This window comes from Rhincodon typus, chromosome 5 (assembly GCF_021869965.1).
Source record: "Rhincodon typus isolate 14 chromosome 5, sRhiTyp1.1, whole genome shotgun sequence".
Taxonomy (NCBI): domain Eukaryota; kingdom Metazoa; phylum Chordata; class Chondrichthyes; order Orectolobiformes; family Rhincodontidae; genus Rhincodon; species Rhincodon typus.
The window spans coordinates 102,306,006-102,326,286 of NC_063336.1; the positions used below are offsets into that span (position 1 = coordinate 102,306,006).

Below are 20,281 nucleotides of genomic sequence, written 5' to 3' on the forward strand. Positions count from 1 at the left end.
GTGTGTCTGTGTGTCTGTGTGTCTGTGTGTCTGTGTGTCTGTGTGTCATTTGTTAGATATTCGTCTTGCTCTTGCTCTGCCCCCATTCCCTAATGCTTCTTCGCCCTACTAACTGGTGATGAACCTAAAGAGCCAAGGTTACTCTTTTACGTTACTCAACTCTGCTTATTGAGAGCAGTTTTAACATCCCATTGCTGTACTTGACAAATCAGTTAAAACACCATTCATTTATAGAGTTAGAACTTGGAAAAATTTACTTTGAACAAAGCTTCAGGGAGTGAGGAGTTGTGCTGCCCATTGTTCTTTGGCAGGATGATCTCTGTCTGCCTTCACCACAAATATATTTGCAAGGTCAGGAGTGTGGTGTTATTCCAAAGAAATTTTCTCACCACTGATTTAGTGATGTTTTTGCTAATATTAATTTCCACAATCCCTTGTGTTTTTTACCAAGTTGTCTGACAAAACTTCTTTTGCCTTATCAAGCACAGTGCTCAAATTTCTGCCAGCTAAGGATTAAGGAACAGAATATGAAGTCCCTGAATTTGTTGCATCTATCCTGAAGTGACATTCCATTTCCCTAACAGTACACCACCAGGACCCAAAATCTTAACATGTGGCACTTCGCTGAAATATTCAGACTTTTGTTGAAGCTTTTTCTATGGCATTCAGCAGGACAAATGCTGGAATGCCAAATTTCAAATTTATCCGAAAAGGAAAGAGGGTGCTGATTGGTTGGCAAATTCTTTCTAACTGGCCAAAGTGTTGCAGTTGAGAAAGTAACAGGCAGCTTGAGATTCTTAGCTCTCCAATGATCCTAAAATACAAGATTTGAATATTTTCCTTTTTCATTGCAGAGAATGGATTCACGTGTTGCTTCAAGCAAGTATAAATGAGCTACATTTTATGAGCTTGACTGAGACTGTAATTAAGTAGCCCATGTTTGCAAAAGCAAAGGCAATGTTTACTGCTAAATGCGATTCCTCATTTGGGCAACTCGTGCTGAATATAGGTCTGAGCGCACAAATAGCTATACTGAAAAACAATTCAAGATTGTGTAGCTCATAACAACATGGTTTATTTACACTACAAGCAACATAAATTATCCTTTGGAACCTGTTCTCTGCAAACAGTAGGAGGATGGTCGAGCCTTGTGCCTTTTTGTTCCCTGTTGCTTTCTCCGTGGCAACACTTTTTTTTTGGTTGGCAATTTGGTTCTGATTGGTCAATCAGCACCTTTCTCTCTTGTAGTTAAAAAGATTGTTTTGGTAGTATGAAATTTGGTGTTCTTGTTTGTCCTGATGAATGCAAGACGGTAAGCTTCAGCTACCTGTTTCTCTTGTCAACACTATCAATAGTTTGTCTTTTGTTGGGGGGGAAGGTCCACAATTGTATTCCCTTGATATAGGATCAATTATTTAGTGATAGGGTGTTTATATATTTTAAAACTGAGGTCCAAGAATGTCATCGCAGTCACTTGCTAAATAAGTATGATTATCCTATGAAATTTTGCACCACTGGTTGTGGGTTCTGTGTGCTCTTGTATGGCTGATGAGCTCAATCCGAGAGCTGCAACTCCAACCATATGTTCAGGAGGTGTTTCCAGGAAGTGGAATTGGTCTTTGTCCCTGAAATCCTTTCTCCAGTTCCATTTCTATACTATTTTCTGTCATTTATTGTTTCTATATAAGCACGATTCATGAAATTTTGATCAAATGTCTGTTTTATATAACTTTAGTATCTCAAGAGTTGTCTTGGATATTTTTCATCTCTGATCATGATACTGTGATATTTATGGGTTTCTGTGTTAATTAGTTTATATCTGTTTTAGGAATGGCAAGAAAAGAAGAGCATCTGACTCCAGTCCAAAAATCCTTAGCTATTCGGTAAGTGGCTGAAGTACTAGTTTTCCCAGTTTTGAGCAACTGTTGTTTATTTTAGTTTTGAAATATACACGATTCCTTTACCAGAATAGTAACTTTTTTTATAACATGTAGGAAACCTATACATCCTGCTTCAAGTGATATTTCACCCTTAATGCCCCACAAGAGAAAATATGAATCAGTGCTTATTCATAGACATGCAACAAAATATGTATGTTACTGGTACCAAATTTGAACAGTCACGTGTTTAAAATACTTTAAAAGGAGTTCACTGTCCTAGCACTGCAGCTGCTCAAGTTACTAATTTTCTTTAAATACTGAAGAAAGGATGAGTCACTTGTATGGATATGAGGAGTTCTGCTTTACTGAATAATAAAAGTACATTACAAGTAAACTTGCAGAACTGTAAACACATTACCCACAATTTAGACTAGTGTACAGATAGCAAAAGATATTTTTCCTTTAGGTTTTTTCTTCTTTCTCTCCTCCCATTCATACAACCAGCCTGGCTTTGGGATTTCTAGTTTTCTGTCTGTTCACTGAAATTGTACTGGAACTGTCTTCAGAAACTTCTGAAATCAGGTGTCCTAGGCCCAACCATCTTCAACTGCTTCATCGATGACCTTCCCTCCATCATAAGGTCAGAAATGGAAATGTTTGCTGATTGGTGCTGCACATTGCTCATTTGTAACTCCTCATATATTGAAGCAGTCCATGTTCAAATGCAACAAGACCGAGACAATATCCAGGCTTGGACTGACAAGTTGCAAGTAACATAAATGCCAGGCAATGAACATCTCCAATAAAAGGCAATCTGATCACCGACCTTTTTGACATTCAGTGGTTTTATCATTGCTAAAAATATCCTGGGGGGGTTACCATTGACCAGAAACTCAACTGGACTTGCCATGTAGAAAGTGTGTTTTACAAGAGCAGGTCAGAGGCTTGGAATACTATAACAAGTAACTTACCACTGAATCCCCGAAGCCTGTGCACAATCTCCTAGGCACAAGTCAGGACTATGATGGAATACGCCCCAACTGCCTGATGAGTACAGCTCTGACAACACTCGAGCCTTGATACCATTCAGGACAAAGCATTTTTGGCAATACACCACAAAAATCCACTCGCTTCACTGACACTCAACACACATGGCTACTACTATCTACAAGATGCATTGCGGAAATTTGTCAAAGATCCTTAGACAGCACCTTCCAAACACATGACCACTTCCAGCTAGAAGGACATGGGCAGCAGACTCATGAGAACACCACTATTTTCAAGTTTCCCTCCAAGCCACTCTCTGACTTGGAAATGTATTTCCCTTCCTTCACTGCTGCTGGGTCAAAATCTGGAAATCTCGCTAACAGCATTGTGGGTCTACCTATAGCACATCGACTGCAATCGTTCAAGAAGGCAGCATGTCACTAACTTAAGGGCAGCTAGAGATGAGCTGCAAATGCTGGCGATACCCTTATCCCATGAGTGAATAATTTTTTTATAATAGGACAAAGTGCAGATGCAAGTGCTCACCTGAGCTTGCATGCTAACAATCTACGCAATGTGTAGACTTCCAGAACTGAATTGGGCTGATCATGTAGCGAAGACTACTTACACTCCATTACCAAAGCAAACCAAGGTTCTATCAGAAGTGTGCTGTCACAGGAGTGAAAGGAAATGTTACAAGAAATCACCATATCTAAAGCCGAGGAAAAATATGAAGAGAAGAAGCCCAGGGTTAGCAACTCAAACAGAATTGTTTGCGATATCCTGTCCTACTTATCGCATAACCTCCTGGTGTAGATTGGCCGTAGGCAATGGCTACATAAACACCAAAGCGTCATATTTACCTCCAAAGAACAAGTGAAGAAGCTCTTTATTTGAACCTGAATGCTATCTGAATTCAACCTGTTTAAAAATGTTTATATGTTGATAAACTTTTACTCCTGGACTATCATAGTTTTGTAACAAATACTTTGTTCGACCTGATTATCAATTTCACTTGGAATTTCCTGTCTTTTTGAGGATGCATCATTACCATAAACTCATGTACACTTGTGCAATTCTGTTCAAAGAACTTCATTTCTTAAGTCAAAGTCTTGTGATTACAGTCTTGTGATCAAATCCTGCATATGATCCAAGTGGCATTTATAATTAAAATGAAAAATAGTTCTTGACTGGTTTTCAGAGCTCCAGGTTTAGCAAAGCTGCTCTCATTTCCTCCACCGCCACCAATTTGTTCTTTGGATGTGGATCAAGTTAGGAACCCCAGATTTATTATTTTACATCTGTACTTGCCCTGAGGTTTGGTTTTGCTGATGTTGTCAAGACCATGGCCTAGCTGTCTAACATGCCAGAACGCTGGTCCCAGCATGGTTCGTGTGGTGATTGACCCAATAGTACACCTCCCGTTTTTGACCATGTTGGTGCCAGAGATACTAATTTTTCCCAAACTGATCTTTTGAACCATACATTCAACTGTAATCTTATTTACCCTGTGACTTCTCTTGTGCCTCGGGTAGTAATCAAGAGATGTGTACCTTTTTTATGGTCTTTTTTAAAATTTAGCCGCAATTGCTCATCCCCAAACAAACCCTCTCTCCTAGCCCTATATATGTCATTGGCACGACAACTGGATCTTCCCCTTTCCAGTGCAAGTTTCTCTCCAGCCCTGAATCAGCACCTGTTTAGAATTTGAGAACGTTAGGAAAATTAGGAATTCAATATTAGGCTATGCTACAATATTGGTGGCTGTTTCCTTGTAACTGAATTCATGTTAAGGTAAAGCATCATGAATGTTTGAAAAAGAGCAGCAGCTGTCTGTCTCTCAGCTCCCGTTTTCTAGTTCTGATCTTTCCTGGTTGAATTTCAATAGTCTGCATATTTGAAAAGCTCTGTTTTCAATACTGTCACTTTCTTCATTGGTAGAAAATATATTATTTGAGTTATAGCTGACAGCTCTCCATTGATCCAAGATTACAGTTTTCAGAGTGGATAGGGCTGGTGGTCAGTCGTGGTGCTAAGCAGAATGGGAAATGTCCCAAAATGTCTGGGGTGTTTTTTATTGAAGGATAATCTACAGAATAAGAAAGGGAATGAATGGGTCGATCAAAATTGTCCTGGAGTTTTGTGAAGTTGGCTTTGAGAGAGGAGTACCTGACGTGCCCTGGAAAAGAATTCTTAGCCCACCGTGTGTACGCGTAGTCTGCTGTCATTGCAGGCAGTTAGTAAAAGTGGTTTTGTATATTCCCCCCCCCCCCCCCCCCAATATATAATACCTAGCTTTGAAAGTAGGCCTGAAATCCCACAGGTTTTCATTCTAGCTACAAAAAAAGTTAGCAAAGAAAGGTCATTGCTGTGCAAAGTTTGAGGTTAAACGCATCAAATTTGATCATCTTTAATATAGACAGAATACATTTGTTTGGAGTGATATCCCTGGAAATGTAGTAATCTGTGCTTGGTAGATTTGTTGAAGGATCAACATGTTGGCTTTTCATAAAGTTGGTGGACTCTGTTACTTTAAAATATGGGTGAGACCCAATTCCAAGATTACCATCCTGATTCCCAGCACTGCAAAATCTTTCTGGGGTAAATAGAGTCCACATCCTGATTCGTGACCTGGTTGTCGTCTTTTTGGGGTAGATGCCGCCAAAATTCCCTCGCTGTAGTTTTTGTTGAATTGGGCCAACTTCTTAAAGGCTTTGTGCATGATCCTTCAGGTATAATCGGCTATAGTCTGAATGAGGGAACCGTTTTCAAAGAATTTCAAAATATCTTCGCCATGACTGCCAGCTAACCTCTGCCCCACCTATGGTTAATCATACTCTCCACACCAACTCATTGCACTTGCATGACCATTCAACCAGTATAAACTCTTTGTAGAACCAATGTAGCCCTCCTATAATAACAATGCAATGTGTGGCACACCTTTAAAAATAACCTTTTCAGGATCCTTAATGTGATGCTATTGTATGCTATAAAAGCACCAATAAATCTGACTTTTTAAAAAATCAATAGAAGAAAGTACAAGCGCTTTACTCACCTTTTTATCTTGTGTAAATAACAGTGAGCGATTAACAAAATAAATCTGAGAAAAGCTGAGCCTACAGTTTTCGTTAGATTGTTGAAAATATCCCTATAAGGAAAGAAATTGCTTGATTGACAGGCTTTTGAGGAAAGATATGCATGACTTTACAAGCTTTTACACACATGCCATGTTACCAAAGGATTCATTTGGTTTTGTACATGTATACTGGGTGAACGTGCATACATCTATTCCAAATCATTGTACTTTGTATGAGGGACCATTTGGAAGTTGGTGGGGTGCATGTCTTGCCATGAAGGATAGCAGTAAAAATTGTGGGTAGTGGAGGAACAGTGGTTGGAATGGAAGATAGAAGGTGCCATTGGGCGTGGGTGAGGGCTTAGGTGTCAAGAGTTGTCATGTTTCTGGGGTAGTGGCCCCAATTCCAAACTAATACCTATCCTGCACCAGTAAAATGGGTAAATTCTAATGTTTGCAGTGTGGCCATTACAACTATTTTTTCTTTTTTGCTCATATAACTGAGATACCAAACTATGTGCTGTTCTCTAGTAAACCCTGCTGGAGGAAGATTTTAAAATGATCCCTCTGTATATCTAATGTACTTTCTTGATTTGAATTTGTATCTTTAACTATTATTAAACATGAGTAATTTTCATTAAAGTTTCTGCTGTCTTAATTTCCTCTTTTGTAGGTGCTGACGTCATTTGATTAATCTGAAAGTTTGTATTTTGGGCTTTCTAAACAAAGTCTTTGTTTGCAGTAACCGTTATACCGCAATATGATGTGACCCAAAATGTAGCAAGTTTGAATTGAAATTAGATGTAAAAAAATTCTCAAATTTTTAGAAATATAAAGCTACAAATCTTGCATTTTTCATTAGATGCTCAACTCATCAGCTTTTTACTCAGCATGCTTCTTCTCACCCACCGGTTTTTATTATAAGAATCTTTTTCAATATACATCCAGCTTTAAGAAAATATTGAGTCTCATTTATTGAAGTTGTTGAAAGTATTGTGTAGGGATAATTATGGGTTTACTCGCTGCTATTCACCTTCTGTTTTCCATGATTTTTGAATTCCAGAACCATGCCAAGTCTACTGGAATACTTAAGCTACAATTGTAATTTCATGGGTATCCTCGCAGGGCCATTATATACATACAAAGACTATACGGCTTTCATTGAAGGCAGGACATTGCATGTGAAGTGCACAGAAGTAAATGGAAAAGTAAATGGACAATGTGGAAAAAGTGAACCTTCACCTGTGGTAAGTTTTAACTGATATTTCTTCATAGAATTTCATTCTTGGAAAGCAACAAACTGATAAACTTAGTCTATTTTACATTTGTTTTATCACCTGATTTAATTTACTGTTCAGTTAGTTGTTCTTGTAGTCTCCTCTTGACATAACAGCATGTTATTTAGCATTTTGATTTTCCAAGCGCTAGGTAAATATGTAGACATGAATAATTGTTTTAAATCTGTATGGTATTTAGTAAAGTCTTGGTGTTTCTTTTGTTACGCCAATTTGTTTTTGCCCACCTTAAGTACCATTGTTAATCCAAAATGCCCACCCCTTGCCAGTAGGAGGCCTGATGGGTTCAATTGAAGGTTCTTGATATTTTCTACTCAACTTCTTCAGAGATGTTATTGATCACCTCTGGAGCAGGTGGCACTTGAACCCTGGCATCCTGGATCAGTGGTAGGAACTCTGTCATTGAGCCACAAGAGCCCTTCAATTGAAGCTTCTAATTTTTTTTTAGTTTACAATTCTCCACTTTTACATAAGTTCAATTTAATTATCTCAATGATTTCTATTAGGGTTTCCTGATTGCAGCATCTGAGTCAGTTGAACCCTTCTCTGTAGCTGTTATAAATCAACCTGTCTGTATATGTTCTGGTATACCATGTGTCTGGAACAGGTGGGACTTTAAACCTCTGGCTTAGAGGTATGGGCTCTATCGCCACAATGAGAGTCCATCAATTGAAGCTTCTACCACAAATCTTTATAAATTTGAAAGTTACGTTGTTGGACATCTTAGATTGAGGTCACTTACACAACTAGCTGATCTGTCCTTTATTTTTTCCAAACTTCAGGAGCCGAAGAGGATTGTTTGTCATATTAGACAACTGACAAAGTTATAATGAACCTTCAGGAGGGAAATTAGAGATGGCCTTTATTGAGTGGGGAAAGAAATCAAATGCTTTATCAGCTTGATTTATGTTGGATCATGGATATTACTTGGAGACCATGAAACTTTGTGATTCTGCATGTACACCTGTCATGTGTTTTTGGCAGGGGGTGGAGTGGCTAGGCTATGACCTTTCCACCCACCACCTGGCTGACCCCTATATTACAAGAAGGGGCATTGCCAAAACTGGGACTGCACAGGAGAGAAAGGTCCACTTTACTCTGTAGCCTGCACACAATGTATTACGTAGGCTTTTTAAGTCTATCGGCTAACTGCCAATGTTCCTTACTGTGGGGGCCACTTGCCCATCCTCTTAGAATCCTGCCTCTTGGAGCTATTGGAAATAATGATTAGCAATTGTACGAAAAATATAATTTTGTAAAAACTATCAAATATACTTTGGTTTTCAGAATCGGAATAGCCTTTACTGTCACATGCACTTGAATAAGTGCAGTGAAAAGTTTGTCATGACGCCTTCCGACACTATCTTAGGTGCAGACTACTTAAGTGTAGATACGTTAAGTGTTGTTATAGAGTTTTTTTAAAAAATAGATTAGCACGAGAACAGATTTTTTTTTAAGCAGTCCAGAATGATGATAAAAGTGGCCGTAAGTACTTAAGTTCCAGTCCTTCTCCAACATGATGAGTCCGAACCCGCCAACCCCAGAACACAAGGCCATGCTGCCTCCATGTGCCAGCTTCCGTCCAGGACTCGCTCAGCTGCTCCGGTACTTGGCCCGTTTGCTCCTCTGCCGCTGCGGTGCCTGATAGAATAAACTTTAATGTTCAACTTCCTTCTGTTTTCTTTCAGGTACCTGTACTATGCAAGCTCCTTGTTTGTGGGATTGCTTTGTCCTTTCATTTGACAGTTACTAAAGCATTTCCAGTGGAATACAATATTGATGAAACCTTTGTGACTACAGCTTCCTTAATTAGTCGAGTGCTTTACCTGTATTTTTCATTATTGGCAGCTAGGCCAAAGTACTATTTTGCTTGGAATCTAGGTAAGCATTTCAAATGCTTTTGATGGGTGTTGACGTTTATGAAAGCACTTTTTTTCTATTTGTGGAATGGCTGAATATCCATTTTAATGGAGTAACTCCTGCAGACTGCAACAGTGTAATGGTGACCTCAAGTGGTTAAAACCATAAACTAGATAAGTAGTAGTAGCTTTTAATTCTTTGAAGTTCCTGTATAGCATAAATTGGTTAATTCAACCTTTAGTTAATCGTGATGAGTGAATGAGGACTTTTCTGATCAAAGTCTGATCAGTAGTTGATTTGTTTCTAACCTAGCATGTTTGAATGTTGCATAAATATCAAAAATGTTTTTGACATCTTAACCTGGTGCTTTTTATATAGGATCTTACTTGGGTATATTTTTAATGCTACAACTGTATAGCATATTTGACACCTAGCAATGTTATCAATCATGATTAACCACAAATTTATCAAACAATCTAGTTTGTAATATTTTCTGCATTTTAATTGCGTATGTATGAGGAAATCTTATAATTTTACGCCCTTTACTTTCCCTCCAACTGTCCCAATTCTCTCCAGCTAGTTTAAAATTAATAATCATTATTAATAAAATTAATATCTGTTATAAAAATAGCTGCTTGAATAGTCAAAAATCATGCAATTTTTAAAAATTCTGGGCAGTCATGATAGAGGTCGGGTTGAAAGAAAAGCTATTGCTGGAGATGCTATCTCTATATTGGACAGGCAAGAATGAAATCTAGTGAGGACAGTCCAAAAACGAACTGAACAACAGAAAAGCGACATTGCGGAAAATATCATATGGCCAATTGTGGAGAAATCTTATAAGGATATGGAGAAGGAAGAGAAAGGGAAGTTAACATAAATGTCAACTGTGACTTTGATTTCTGTCATTGCTGAGCATAAAGCCGCAGATACCTGAGATTCTTAATAAAAAAAGAAAGAACTATGGATGCTGTCAATCAGAAACAGAAATTGAGGAAGGGTCACCCAACCCAAAAAGTTAACTGATTTCTCTTCACAGATGCTGCCGGACCTGCTCAGTTTTTCTAACAATTTCTGTTTTTGTACCCAAGATTCTTGTGTGGTTCTAAGGAGGGACAGGACAATTGAGAAGAAAGGGGAATAGGGTGATGATAGTTTGGTAACAAGCTTGAAGATAGAGACATTTCTAATATTAACTAACAAGGGGCCAGTCAGGGAAGGGGAAAGGTCAGTGGTTTGGTGGGAATGGAGGTCAAGCAATAAGGATGGATAAAATGAATTTGAAGTGCAATGTGACCAGAGCTAGGTAAAATCACCATTGTCCACCTGTAGCATCAGGCTGCTCCCTCATCAGAGAGGTACGACTGGTAGTCAGTTTAACCCGAGTGTCACCACACTTCAGGTGAGGGGCGAGCTTGTAAAGGCAGGATCTTCATGCTAATCTCAGCTGGTATACGAACTGAGCTCACGCTGTTGGCATCGCTGTGCATCACACACCGTGCATCCAGACAACTGAACTAATCGACCTCCACCAGAGCCAGAGAGAAATGCAGTTCAAATAGAAAGACTGGTATCTCCTGAAGGATTAACATGCTGGGTGGGTTTGCCTGGTAGTTCCTGGCTTTCACACACGAGACAATTTTGATGTTTTAGTCATATAGACCCAAATGGTGCAATCTGCAGTGGTGGGGAGTTTTGTGCAGTAGCCTAATGAGAGCAGCAGTAGTCAAATTATATTGCTTAGCTGGGGTCCAAATGTGGATGTCTGCTTGGAAGCTCTCACTAAGACTGAATCAAAATATCTGCTTTTAACTTTATGCTTTTTTAAATAAATCTAACACTGACATTTATGCAACCAGGCTAGAGAATTATATCTGACTAGAATTCTTGTATATGTATGCGTATTTAATGAAGAAAAGCTTTGGAGTTCATTCATAAGTTTTTTTTTTTTTAGAAATAAGTGTTATTATCACATTCAATTTTATTTTGAACAGCTGATGCTATCAACAATGCTGCAGGATTTGGCTTCAATGGCTATGACGAGAAAGGCAATGCCCGTTGGGACTTGATTTCAAATTTAAATATTGTTAACATTGAGGTAAGAATTCATTTTGTGGCTGCCTTTTTTTTTAAAATAGGCAACTGCTTATTTGTAGCAGTGCGCACGCCAGGTGTATGCACATATTCATTCACCAACCAACTGCACACATTGACCCTGTACACATGGCATACTTTTCTTTCCAGTAACTGTACCTGTAACCAAGACGCTGGTTATCCGACTCACTGCCCTTTTAATGTTCCTGAGGTATATACAGTAAGAGATGGGAACAACATCTGAAATAAACAAGCGTGCATGAATAACACAAAATGAGTGTCAGTTCCTTTTGTGGCCTCCATTTCCATCTTCTGTGACACAAAGATATACTTCGACTACTTAAGACATAGCATGCTGACATTCCACGATTGAAATTAACTTAGACTTTGTTTTCATAATATCGAACAAAGAAGTTTCCAATTGAAAAATTGATTGTTTACTTGAAAATACCCTCCACGCCATTAGAGGTTTCTGTTCCCACGTTTATCCTATATATGTAAAAGTAATATCCATCGTTTTCATTTTTTTCCATAGTTTGCAACAAGCTTTAAAATGTTCATTGACAACTGGAATATACAGACAGCACTGTGGTTTAAAAGGTAAAAGTCTTGTTAAGCTGCAGTTTATTTAAGGAGTAACCGAGAGTTGCTGTAGTGGTCATATTGGTTCTATCGATAGTCTGCAGAATATATTCGGAACAAAAACAGAAGCTGTCAGAAAAGCTTAGCAGGTCTGGCAGCATCTGTAGAGCAAAATCAGAGTTAAAGTTTCATGGTGATTGACCCTTCCTCAGAACTCGCAGAATATATTCAACTGAAGAATATATTGTTTGCTATGCTGCAGTTGGAGGATGCTGGTCATGTTGTATTCCTGTTCAGCAATGTAGAATGATGTTTCATCATTTACACGAAGGAGAAGCTGATTCTGTTATATTGGAAGCTTTCCCAAGTTATTTTATCGATACTCACCAAACAAAGCAGTTTCCAAAGTGTGGTTTGCAATCAAACCAGACGCTTTCTGTAACAGACTAAATTATTAGTTTATTCATAAAATAGAATTATTTAAAGAAGCAACTGGTATAGGCAAGACATTGGTCTGAAAATTATGCAGGGAGCTGGCCTGTGTCACACTCCTACCCCCACCAAAATATCTCAAAGCAAAGTTGGCATTGAAACAACAGACCAGAAAAAAGCCAGTCCTGCTGTGGGTAGGCCAAGATAAACTAACTGCTGAACTTCCACCCCTCACTGGGGAGTAACTGTGGGTATTGGGTTCTGGAGGGGGGAGTGTGGAGTTGAAAAACCTAGAGGGGAATGTGAGGGCAGTTAGGTGGGTCTTTCAGAGAAGGAAGGGATGTCTTTAGGGGCATATTCCCAATTTAGAAAGGAATCCCCTGAAAATACTGCCCCATTTTTAAGCCCATTTAAGCTACTTTGTAGAAAAGGTCTTCCCATCCTGCCCAACTGCCCACAGCAATCACTTAGCAACTTTTAAAACACCTAACTGATCCTTAACTGTTCATTCGGCACTCAAAGTCAAAAATCAAAAAGTTAATCAAAGTAAACAGCCAAGACTCTTCGAGAACTACAGAGCTTTAGATGAGAATTTTCAATATTTGGCACAAAGAGCCTGTAGTTTTTAAAAGAATAAGGATCGAACAACTTTATAGGACCTAACTTATCTCCACTCGGTGAATCAAACCAAGATTAACATGGGATTTTTTCTTTGTTGAAATTTATATATTCAATGAATTTGAAGACAGGCACTGGCTTTATTTGCTACCCTGTCAGTTAAGCGATGGACTGAACATACCAATAATCTTTACAACACAGATGAAAGGATAACCACTTGGTAGTGGATTTTGCAAATATGCATGTTATTGTGGATGTTATAAATGTACATGTTGGAGATCTCAGCCCATGTTTATCAATTTGATTAAGTGTGTATAAAAGACGCCTACTTCAAAGTATCATTTATTTCGTTGATTTTTCTAATCTGAGGCAAGCAGCTGGCATTCTGGCAGCTTCTTATGATGCGGTTACAATGAAAACATTTAGCACTTCAAGGTACTAAAACACACTGCTCCCATCAAAATGGGAATGTGACTCCAAACCAATTGCCCCATACTGGGTTTAAAAAAAAAGGTTAGTTTTGCTTTAAGCAAATTGTGAAAACTATTCTACATGCCTGCTTTGCTATTTTTAAAATAAAGTAGGCATGTAAAATAGTAATTATTTTCTCAAGGTCACTGTCCATATCTAAGCCATTGATTTAGCTTTAGCCCATACGTTAGTTTTTGTAAAAAAACAAAAAACTACGGATGCTGGAAATCGGAGAAACAAAAACTGAAATTGCTGGGAAAGATCAGGTCTGGCAGCATCTGTGGAGAGAAATCAGAGTTAACATTTCAGGTCACTCGACTGGAAATGTTAAGTGTTAGTTCTTGTGATTTTTCGAATTTGGGAAATTGTTTACCTACAACTTAACACCAGATACTTTTGTGTTTATTTTTGTTGAGCATTCATACTTTCACCAATACCCAGTGATTCTAAACTTGTAACCTCAGGACAATTTAGATAAAGGAACTGCTTTTTTAAAAAATGTTTTCAATGTTGAGAGTCATCTTTGCCTTCTTGAGCCCCACACTCTAAGAGGGATCTCTTAGGAACTTTTTAATTTTCAGCCGTTTTAAATCTTCTGAAGAAGTTGGTCAAATGGAGACGACTCAAGTTTAATGAGAAGTTGTTTACGTTAATTAATTCATTACCTGAAGTGAGTTCATTTAAATGCCTTTTGTTTCAGAGTTTGCTATGACCGCTGCCTTTACTATCCAACAGCAGCAACATTTGTACTCTCTGCAATGTGGCATGGAGTGTATCCAGGATATTACATGACGTTTTTAACAGGAATTCCAATGACATTAGCAGCCCGTGCAGTAAGTTAATCATTTCATACTTCATCCTCTACATTTGTTGATGCAATCTTGTACCTGCAGTATTTCTGGCTTTCAAGTGCTTCTCTTTTTTCGCTTTTGATAGGCTAAACTCTTTTTCAGTAGGTAATAATTTTTATTATTAAAATGGAAATTTGAATGTCTGCAATGATAATTCACTTAATTAAAGTTATAAATTTGACAACAGACAATCTTATTTAATTTTTTTTTAAAAATTTCAATTATATGCAGTTGACCGACATGCATGATTAATGAATTGGCAGGATGTAGTTTGAGCTGGATGGCTAGGAGAAATTCCACTGTTATTATTGTTCAAAGTCCTTGCAAGCTATGACAGGTCCTGTGACCACATATTTGATAATGCAGTAGACGTTCATTAACTGATACCTCTGTGACCAGGAGTGATCAAAAATTCTGGATAATCAAGAGGTATACATAGCCACAGTAAACCCTGACCACGTGAAGCTTCGAGACATAAACCCGCCTCCTAAAATCCATGTATAAAATGCTCAATAAGTCATAAAAATGCATTGCAAGGGGTATACACATCACTTATACTTTATTTACAGCATAAACAGACATCACAGTATTTGAGGTATATAATTTTTGCCAGTTTATGAAGAAGGCAGGTTGGTAAGGTGACGGTTAAAACCAAGTTTATATTATGGGGTCATTTCTGCACTTCAAGACTTTGTATTGTAGGAACACATCCTGTCCTTCTGTATCCATTACTGTAATGGAAAAGAAATCAGTGTGCGTACATGTGATTTTCCTGTAATTTATCTCCCTAAGTATCACTTTTGCAATGTAAGTGACAAATTGCGGCATTATTTATAAGACAGTAAACTCAGTATTATTCTCAAATGTTGTGTTTTCATAGATTAGAAACAACTTTCGATCCTATTTTCTGAAGTCACCAGCTGTCAAGTTGTTATATGATGTAATAACCTGGATTGCAACAATGATAGCAATAAGTTACACCGTTGTGCCATTTGTTTTGCTGTCGGTAGAGTCATCTCTAAAATTTTACAGGTAAGATGAGAAGGGAGTGATTCATATAAATTCAGCACCTACAGGTGACAAAGGTTGCGCACATGCAAACAGAAAGCCAATTATCATTGATAAGTGACAGAAAGCAGCATCCAGCGTCAAAGATGACACTGCAGGATGTATGCATTTTAGAAAAGTTCTTCAGAATTTTAAAAACAATTTTCTTAAAAAAACTAACACACAAAACAGACATACCAAGGCTGGCTTCTGGTGCTGTATCCACTCTTGCCCCCTCTAGCCCCACCAAGCTCAATTAATCATTTGAGTTTTCATTAACTGCACTCATTTGCAGGCCTTGGAGGAGGCTTAAAAAATTAACCAGATCTTTAGAAGTGAAAAAATAATGGGAATATGTTAAAACATTTTGATTATTTTTAAAAAAAATCTTTCTTTCACTTTGCCAATTGATTACTCCGATATTGTATAGAAATGTTGTGTACACTTTTTAAGTCAGCTTAAGTCAATTTAAAGTTATTACTTGGGTGGTTTCAAGTGATGTATTTTAATGGCTGGCACAAGTAAGGCACAGGCATGTGCAGAAGCGGTACAGATCACATGACTATGGCAAGCCAGCCAGTACACCAACTGCAATTGTATTTCTCCAAATAGAATATATGCATTTCACAAAAACAACAACATTGCGTGCACTATAATTTGCAGTTGCGATTTACCAATATACATGGTCACAAGGAAAATGAACATTCATTAACAAAACCATATTAACTGTAGTTAGTTCCATTTGTTGTCAGTCACTACATGTGAATTGCATACATAACTGTTAAATCATGCAGAACTCTTAATCATGTGTACATTGTTGAAGGCTGAGTGATATCTGCTCGTTCCTTGGGTCATATTTCTTCGAGGATTGTTAGTCCTATCTAGAGTAATGTTGCCATGGTCTTAACTTTCATCCTGATCCATTTCTATTACTTAAGAATGGTGGGTCTCTGGCTCTGATGAGGACATAATGCTTGGTTTTCCAGTCCTCTGAAACCTCTCTTGAATCTAGGGACGACTGAAAGGTTATGGCCAGTGCCCCTGCAATTTCCACTCCGTTTCCTTCATATCCTTGAATGTACGTTATCTAGTCTCCATGGGTTGTTAACTTCAAGTACTGACAGTCTATGTAACACTTCTTCCTCCTTGGTTAAGACCACAAGGTATTAATTTAATACCTCTGCTGTTCCCTGTGGGTAAATTGCACACTTTTTTTGTTCCTTGGCTCCACCCCAATTGATTCTGTCCTTGAATCCTCTTGGCACATCTTCCTTTCTCCAGCACTGCAAAGCTGTCCTCAACCAATATCACCACTCCTCCTGCTTTCCATTTTTTTGAACAAAGAATATTAAACACCCATTCTGTTGCTCCTTGAGTCGGGTCTCTATTATCAAAACAACATCATATTTCCACGTGTCAATCTTCATTTGTAATTCCCTAATCTTAATCATCACACTCAGTACATTTGCATACGAGCACAGTAGCCCTGAACTAGACTTCATTATTTTCTCAAATAACAGCAAAATACTGCAAATGCTAGAAATCTGAAATAAAAACAAAAAACGTTAGAGAAACTCCCCAGGTCTGGCAGCATCTTTGGAGGGTTAATGCTTTGTGTCCAAAGACATCGCCTTCTATTTTAAACATCTCTTTCCCTTGCTTGTATTTCACATCCAGGTGATGTCTCTGCAAGCAAAGTATCATTCTTTTGTTTCTGGAGCAGATAGAAGCAGTTGATGAAAATGCTTTGAAATGATTTGTAGTCACACTTCACTGTCACTGTTTCTCCCAAACTGGTATTGATTTAAAAATTTTTGGGTCATCAACTTGAGCAACTTTGCACAGATATGTGAAGTTCATGATGTTGCATCAAGTGTTGGTGTCTAGCTGACACTTCAGATTCACTTGATGCTCTCCTTCTGCAGCCATTATTCTACCATTCACAAACCATTTATCACCATTTAGAGCTGATGAGCCAATCTGTAGCATGATGTAATGGTTCATGGGAATTGCAGGCTGACATATCTCCAACAGTTACCTTTATAAACTTCTTCTATTTTCTAGCCACAATTGCATGTGAAGTAATTTAGCTTCTTTAGTAGTTACAGCTTTCCCCATATTGGATGTGCTCTTCTTTCTAAAAGCCAAAAGAACTGCAGATGCTGTAAATTGGAGACACAAACAGAAATTGCTGGAAAAGCTCAGCAGGTCTGGCAGCATCTGTGGAGAGAAATCAGAGTTAACGTTTTGGGCCGAGTGATCCTTCTTCGGAACTGCAGGTAGCTAGGAAACTATTAGCTGCTAACAGTCCCCATTTAAGAGTTATTCACTCTCCTAGCCAGATCATTATCCACTCCCTTGTCTAACTTCTGCTGTCTCTTTGGGCTCTATCCCCACCTATCATTTACTCCTTACCCCCTCTCCACACCCTATCTTCTGCATATAAACTGACATTTCTCCAGTTACCATCAGTTCTGAGGAAGGGTCACTGAACCTCAAATGTTAACTGATTTCTCTCCACAGATGCTGCCAGTTCTACTGAGTTTTTCTAGCAATTTCTATTTTTGTCACCTTTTCTTTTCAATGTCCTCGACATTATTTATAACCTACTTTCTGGCCTTGATCTTTCTGCTGGCTCTTCTGCAAATATTTCTTTCTTTCCCCCCCAAAGTTGTTTTCATTTGACCTGACATGTGTCTCAGAATAATCCAAAGCCTCGACAGTTCTCCTATTAACGTGCTGTGACTGGTAATTGCCAACCTTGGAGCTTCTACATGTGTTTTTGAGAGCAAGTTTCTCTTCTCTAATGTTCGTTCTCTCCTGGATCTCTTGCGCTTAAGCATAATGTTTGTTATCTTTGAGATTATCTTTTAGTTGTTCAGACTCTTAAGAATCAGCTCAGTGTATTGGAGTGGTCACTGTTACAACTGATCCTTTGATGAGGATCCCCAATTAGTTATAATTCTGGATGGGATACCCCCAAATGGTTATGGCCCCAGGTAAGGCCAGATGAACTAGCTCCTGTTCTTTACTCAACCCCTTTTTCCTCAGTTAGTTGCAACAAGATTACTTTAGAAAGGATCCAATCCTTCATGGAAATCTTTTCCTAGCTCAAATATGTTTTGTTTTAGAAGTAGCCAATTTAATGAAACTCTCTTTTTAGTTAATGAAAGAATCTGTTTCTTAGCTACCGAAACATGAGAAAATATCATGAAATGTACTTCACACTGATTAGAAATCAGAGGTAGACAGTTAAAGTATGACTTTGGCTTGTCCTTGACAAATAGATTTATGAAACATTTACAGCTGTTAAGGCGGGTGGTTTGAGCAGTGCTGACTTTGGCAGTTGAGCAGTTGTTTGGGGATTCTTGGCTCTGCAATTAGCTGAAAGAAGTTTGTCCAGTTGCTTTCAATCATAGCTGTGCTAACTTGCTCACTGCAATCAGGGAGAGACTTTATTTCTCTTTATCTAGTGTCTAGTGGACGTTCTCAGCTGTGCTCCTTCATAGCAGACTACAGCACAATGGATAATGAACCATAAGCACAAGCATGCCACTAGCACCAGTTGAAGTTGGCTTTTTAACCCTTTGTGTATTCCCTGAAGGACAATCCACCATAAAATGTATTTTGCCCAGAATTGCTTTTCCTTCATCTCAGATCATGCCCACGTGTCTGGGACATAACTCTCAGGAAATCACAGTTCTGTTTTTATTTGAACGGCTTATTTAGGCCACAATACTGATGTAGCATACCTTTTTCCTAACACTGATGGAAGGGTTGCTACTCTTTTTTTTTTCATTTGTTCATTCCTTTTATTTAATTCTGAGCCTATTTCATAGTTTTTGCTTCACAGTGGAAGAAAATCCAATTCTTTTTAAAATTCCTTTCATTTCCACAGCAACAGGAAATGTAAAAGGTGTCACCATTTTGACTCCCCCAGTAATTCAAAGTTGGAGACTGTTTTAACTTCTCCCCTGCTGTTCCTTTTAGTAGTTGGCTCTTATGGCTCTTAAAATCTACACAGAATCAGCTGCACCATTCCTGGAACCATTTTCAAGTGGTATGTGTTAATGGTAACCACAGACTGCACACAAAGGTACTTGTAGCAGAGGTTCAGATCATATGTCTGTATTCAGCCAATCCATGAAGTACAATTTCATTTCTCCAAACTGCACTTACTGATCACTTTCAAGTCAAAGGAGTTTGTACATCATTTCACCTTGTATAAGTTGTTACATTTGTCTGATTTAGAAATTAAAAATATTCGTAAGGCATACCAAAGTCTCAAACTTTTGTCTACCTGACAACCATGCAGTTTACCACCTGGCTCCATTGAATCCCTACAGTGTGGAAACAGGCCAATCGGCCCAACAAGTCCACACCGACCCTCTGAAGAGCATCCCACCCAGATCTCTACCTCCCACCCCATCCCTGTAATGCTGACTAACCTAATCTATACAACCCCGAACACTATGGATAATTTAGCACAGCCACTCCACCTGACTTGCACATCTTTGGACTGCGGGAGGAAACCGGAGCACCCTGAGGAAACCTATGTAGGCACTGGGAGAATGTGCAAACTCCACACAGACAGTCGCCCGAGGATGGAATCAAATTTGATACCCTGTTGCTGTGAGGCAGCAGTGCTAACCACTGAGCCACCGTGCCACCACACGGCAGCTGTGAGCTTTCTGGACTTTCTCTAACAATGTAACTTGCTTTATTCATTTTGTAGCTAAGCTGAGAATAGATGGCCACAGGATTTAAAACTGATGCAGTTTCCTTGGAGCAATTCTCCAACTTTCCTGAGTCTGTCAACTCAATTAGAATCACATTTTAAGTCAAGCAGTTCGATTTAATTTATTTGTCACTTTTTTTTTTAATAACTAATAATTAGTTCCTCTAGTTGTCTGGTAGTTCTGTGGATCCTTCCCTATGGATAGCTATACTGCTGTGTCTCCCGATCCTAAAGTTATGGTTGCATTCTTGAAAATTTTAATTTTATATGAAAGCAAATCACTGTTACCCATTAAATCAATGTTAATGCAGCAGTCAAATTTTGTAGAGTTCTCTTTATCAGAAAAAAAA

At 38.4% G+C, this 20,281-nt stretch overlaps 1 protein-coding gene across 4 annotated transcripts in view; it reads left to right on the top strand.

Annotated features, from left to right (window-relative positions):
- The window catches only part of LOC109936631 (lysophospholipid acyltransferase 2-like), a 100,679-nt gene that overhangs the window by 78,204 nt on the left and 2,194 nt on the right, over positions 1-20,281 (top strand). For all 4 annotated transcript variants that reach the window (XM_048597368.1, XM_048597369.1, XM_048597371.1 and 1 more), the window contains 7 exons: positions 1,829-1,883; positions 7,007-7,190; positions 8,927-9,119; positions 11,093-11,196; positions 11,728-11,792; positions 13,996-14,128; positions 15,027-15,178. In XM_048597368.1, the coding sequence (XP_048453325.1) occupies positions 1,829-1,883; positions 7,007-7,190; positions 8,927-9,119; positions 11,093-11,196; positions 11,728-11,792; positions 13,996-14,128; positions 15,027-15,178 (886 nt within the window). The remainder of the gene's footprint in view (positions 1-1,828; positions 1,884-7,006; positions 7,191-8,926; positions 9,120-11,092; positions 11,197-11,727; positions 11,793-13,995; positions 14,129-15,026; positions 15,179-20,281) is intronic.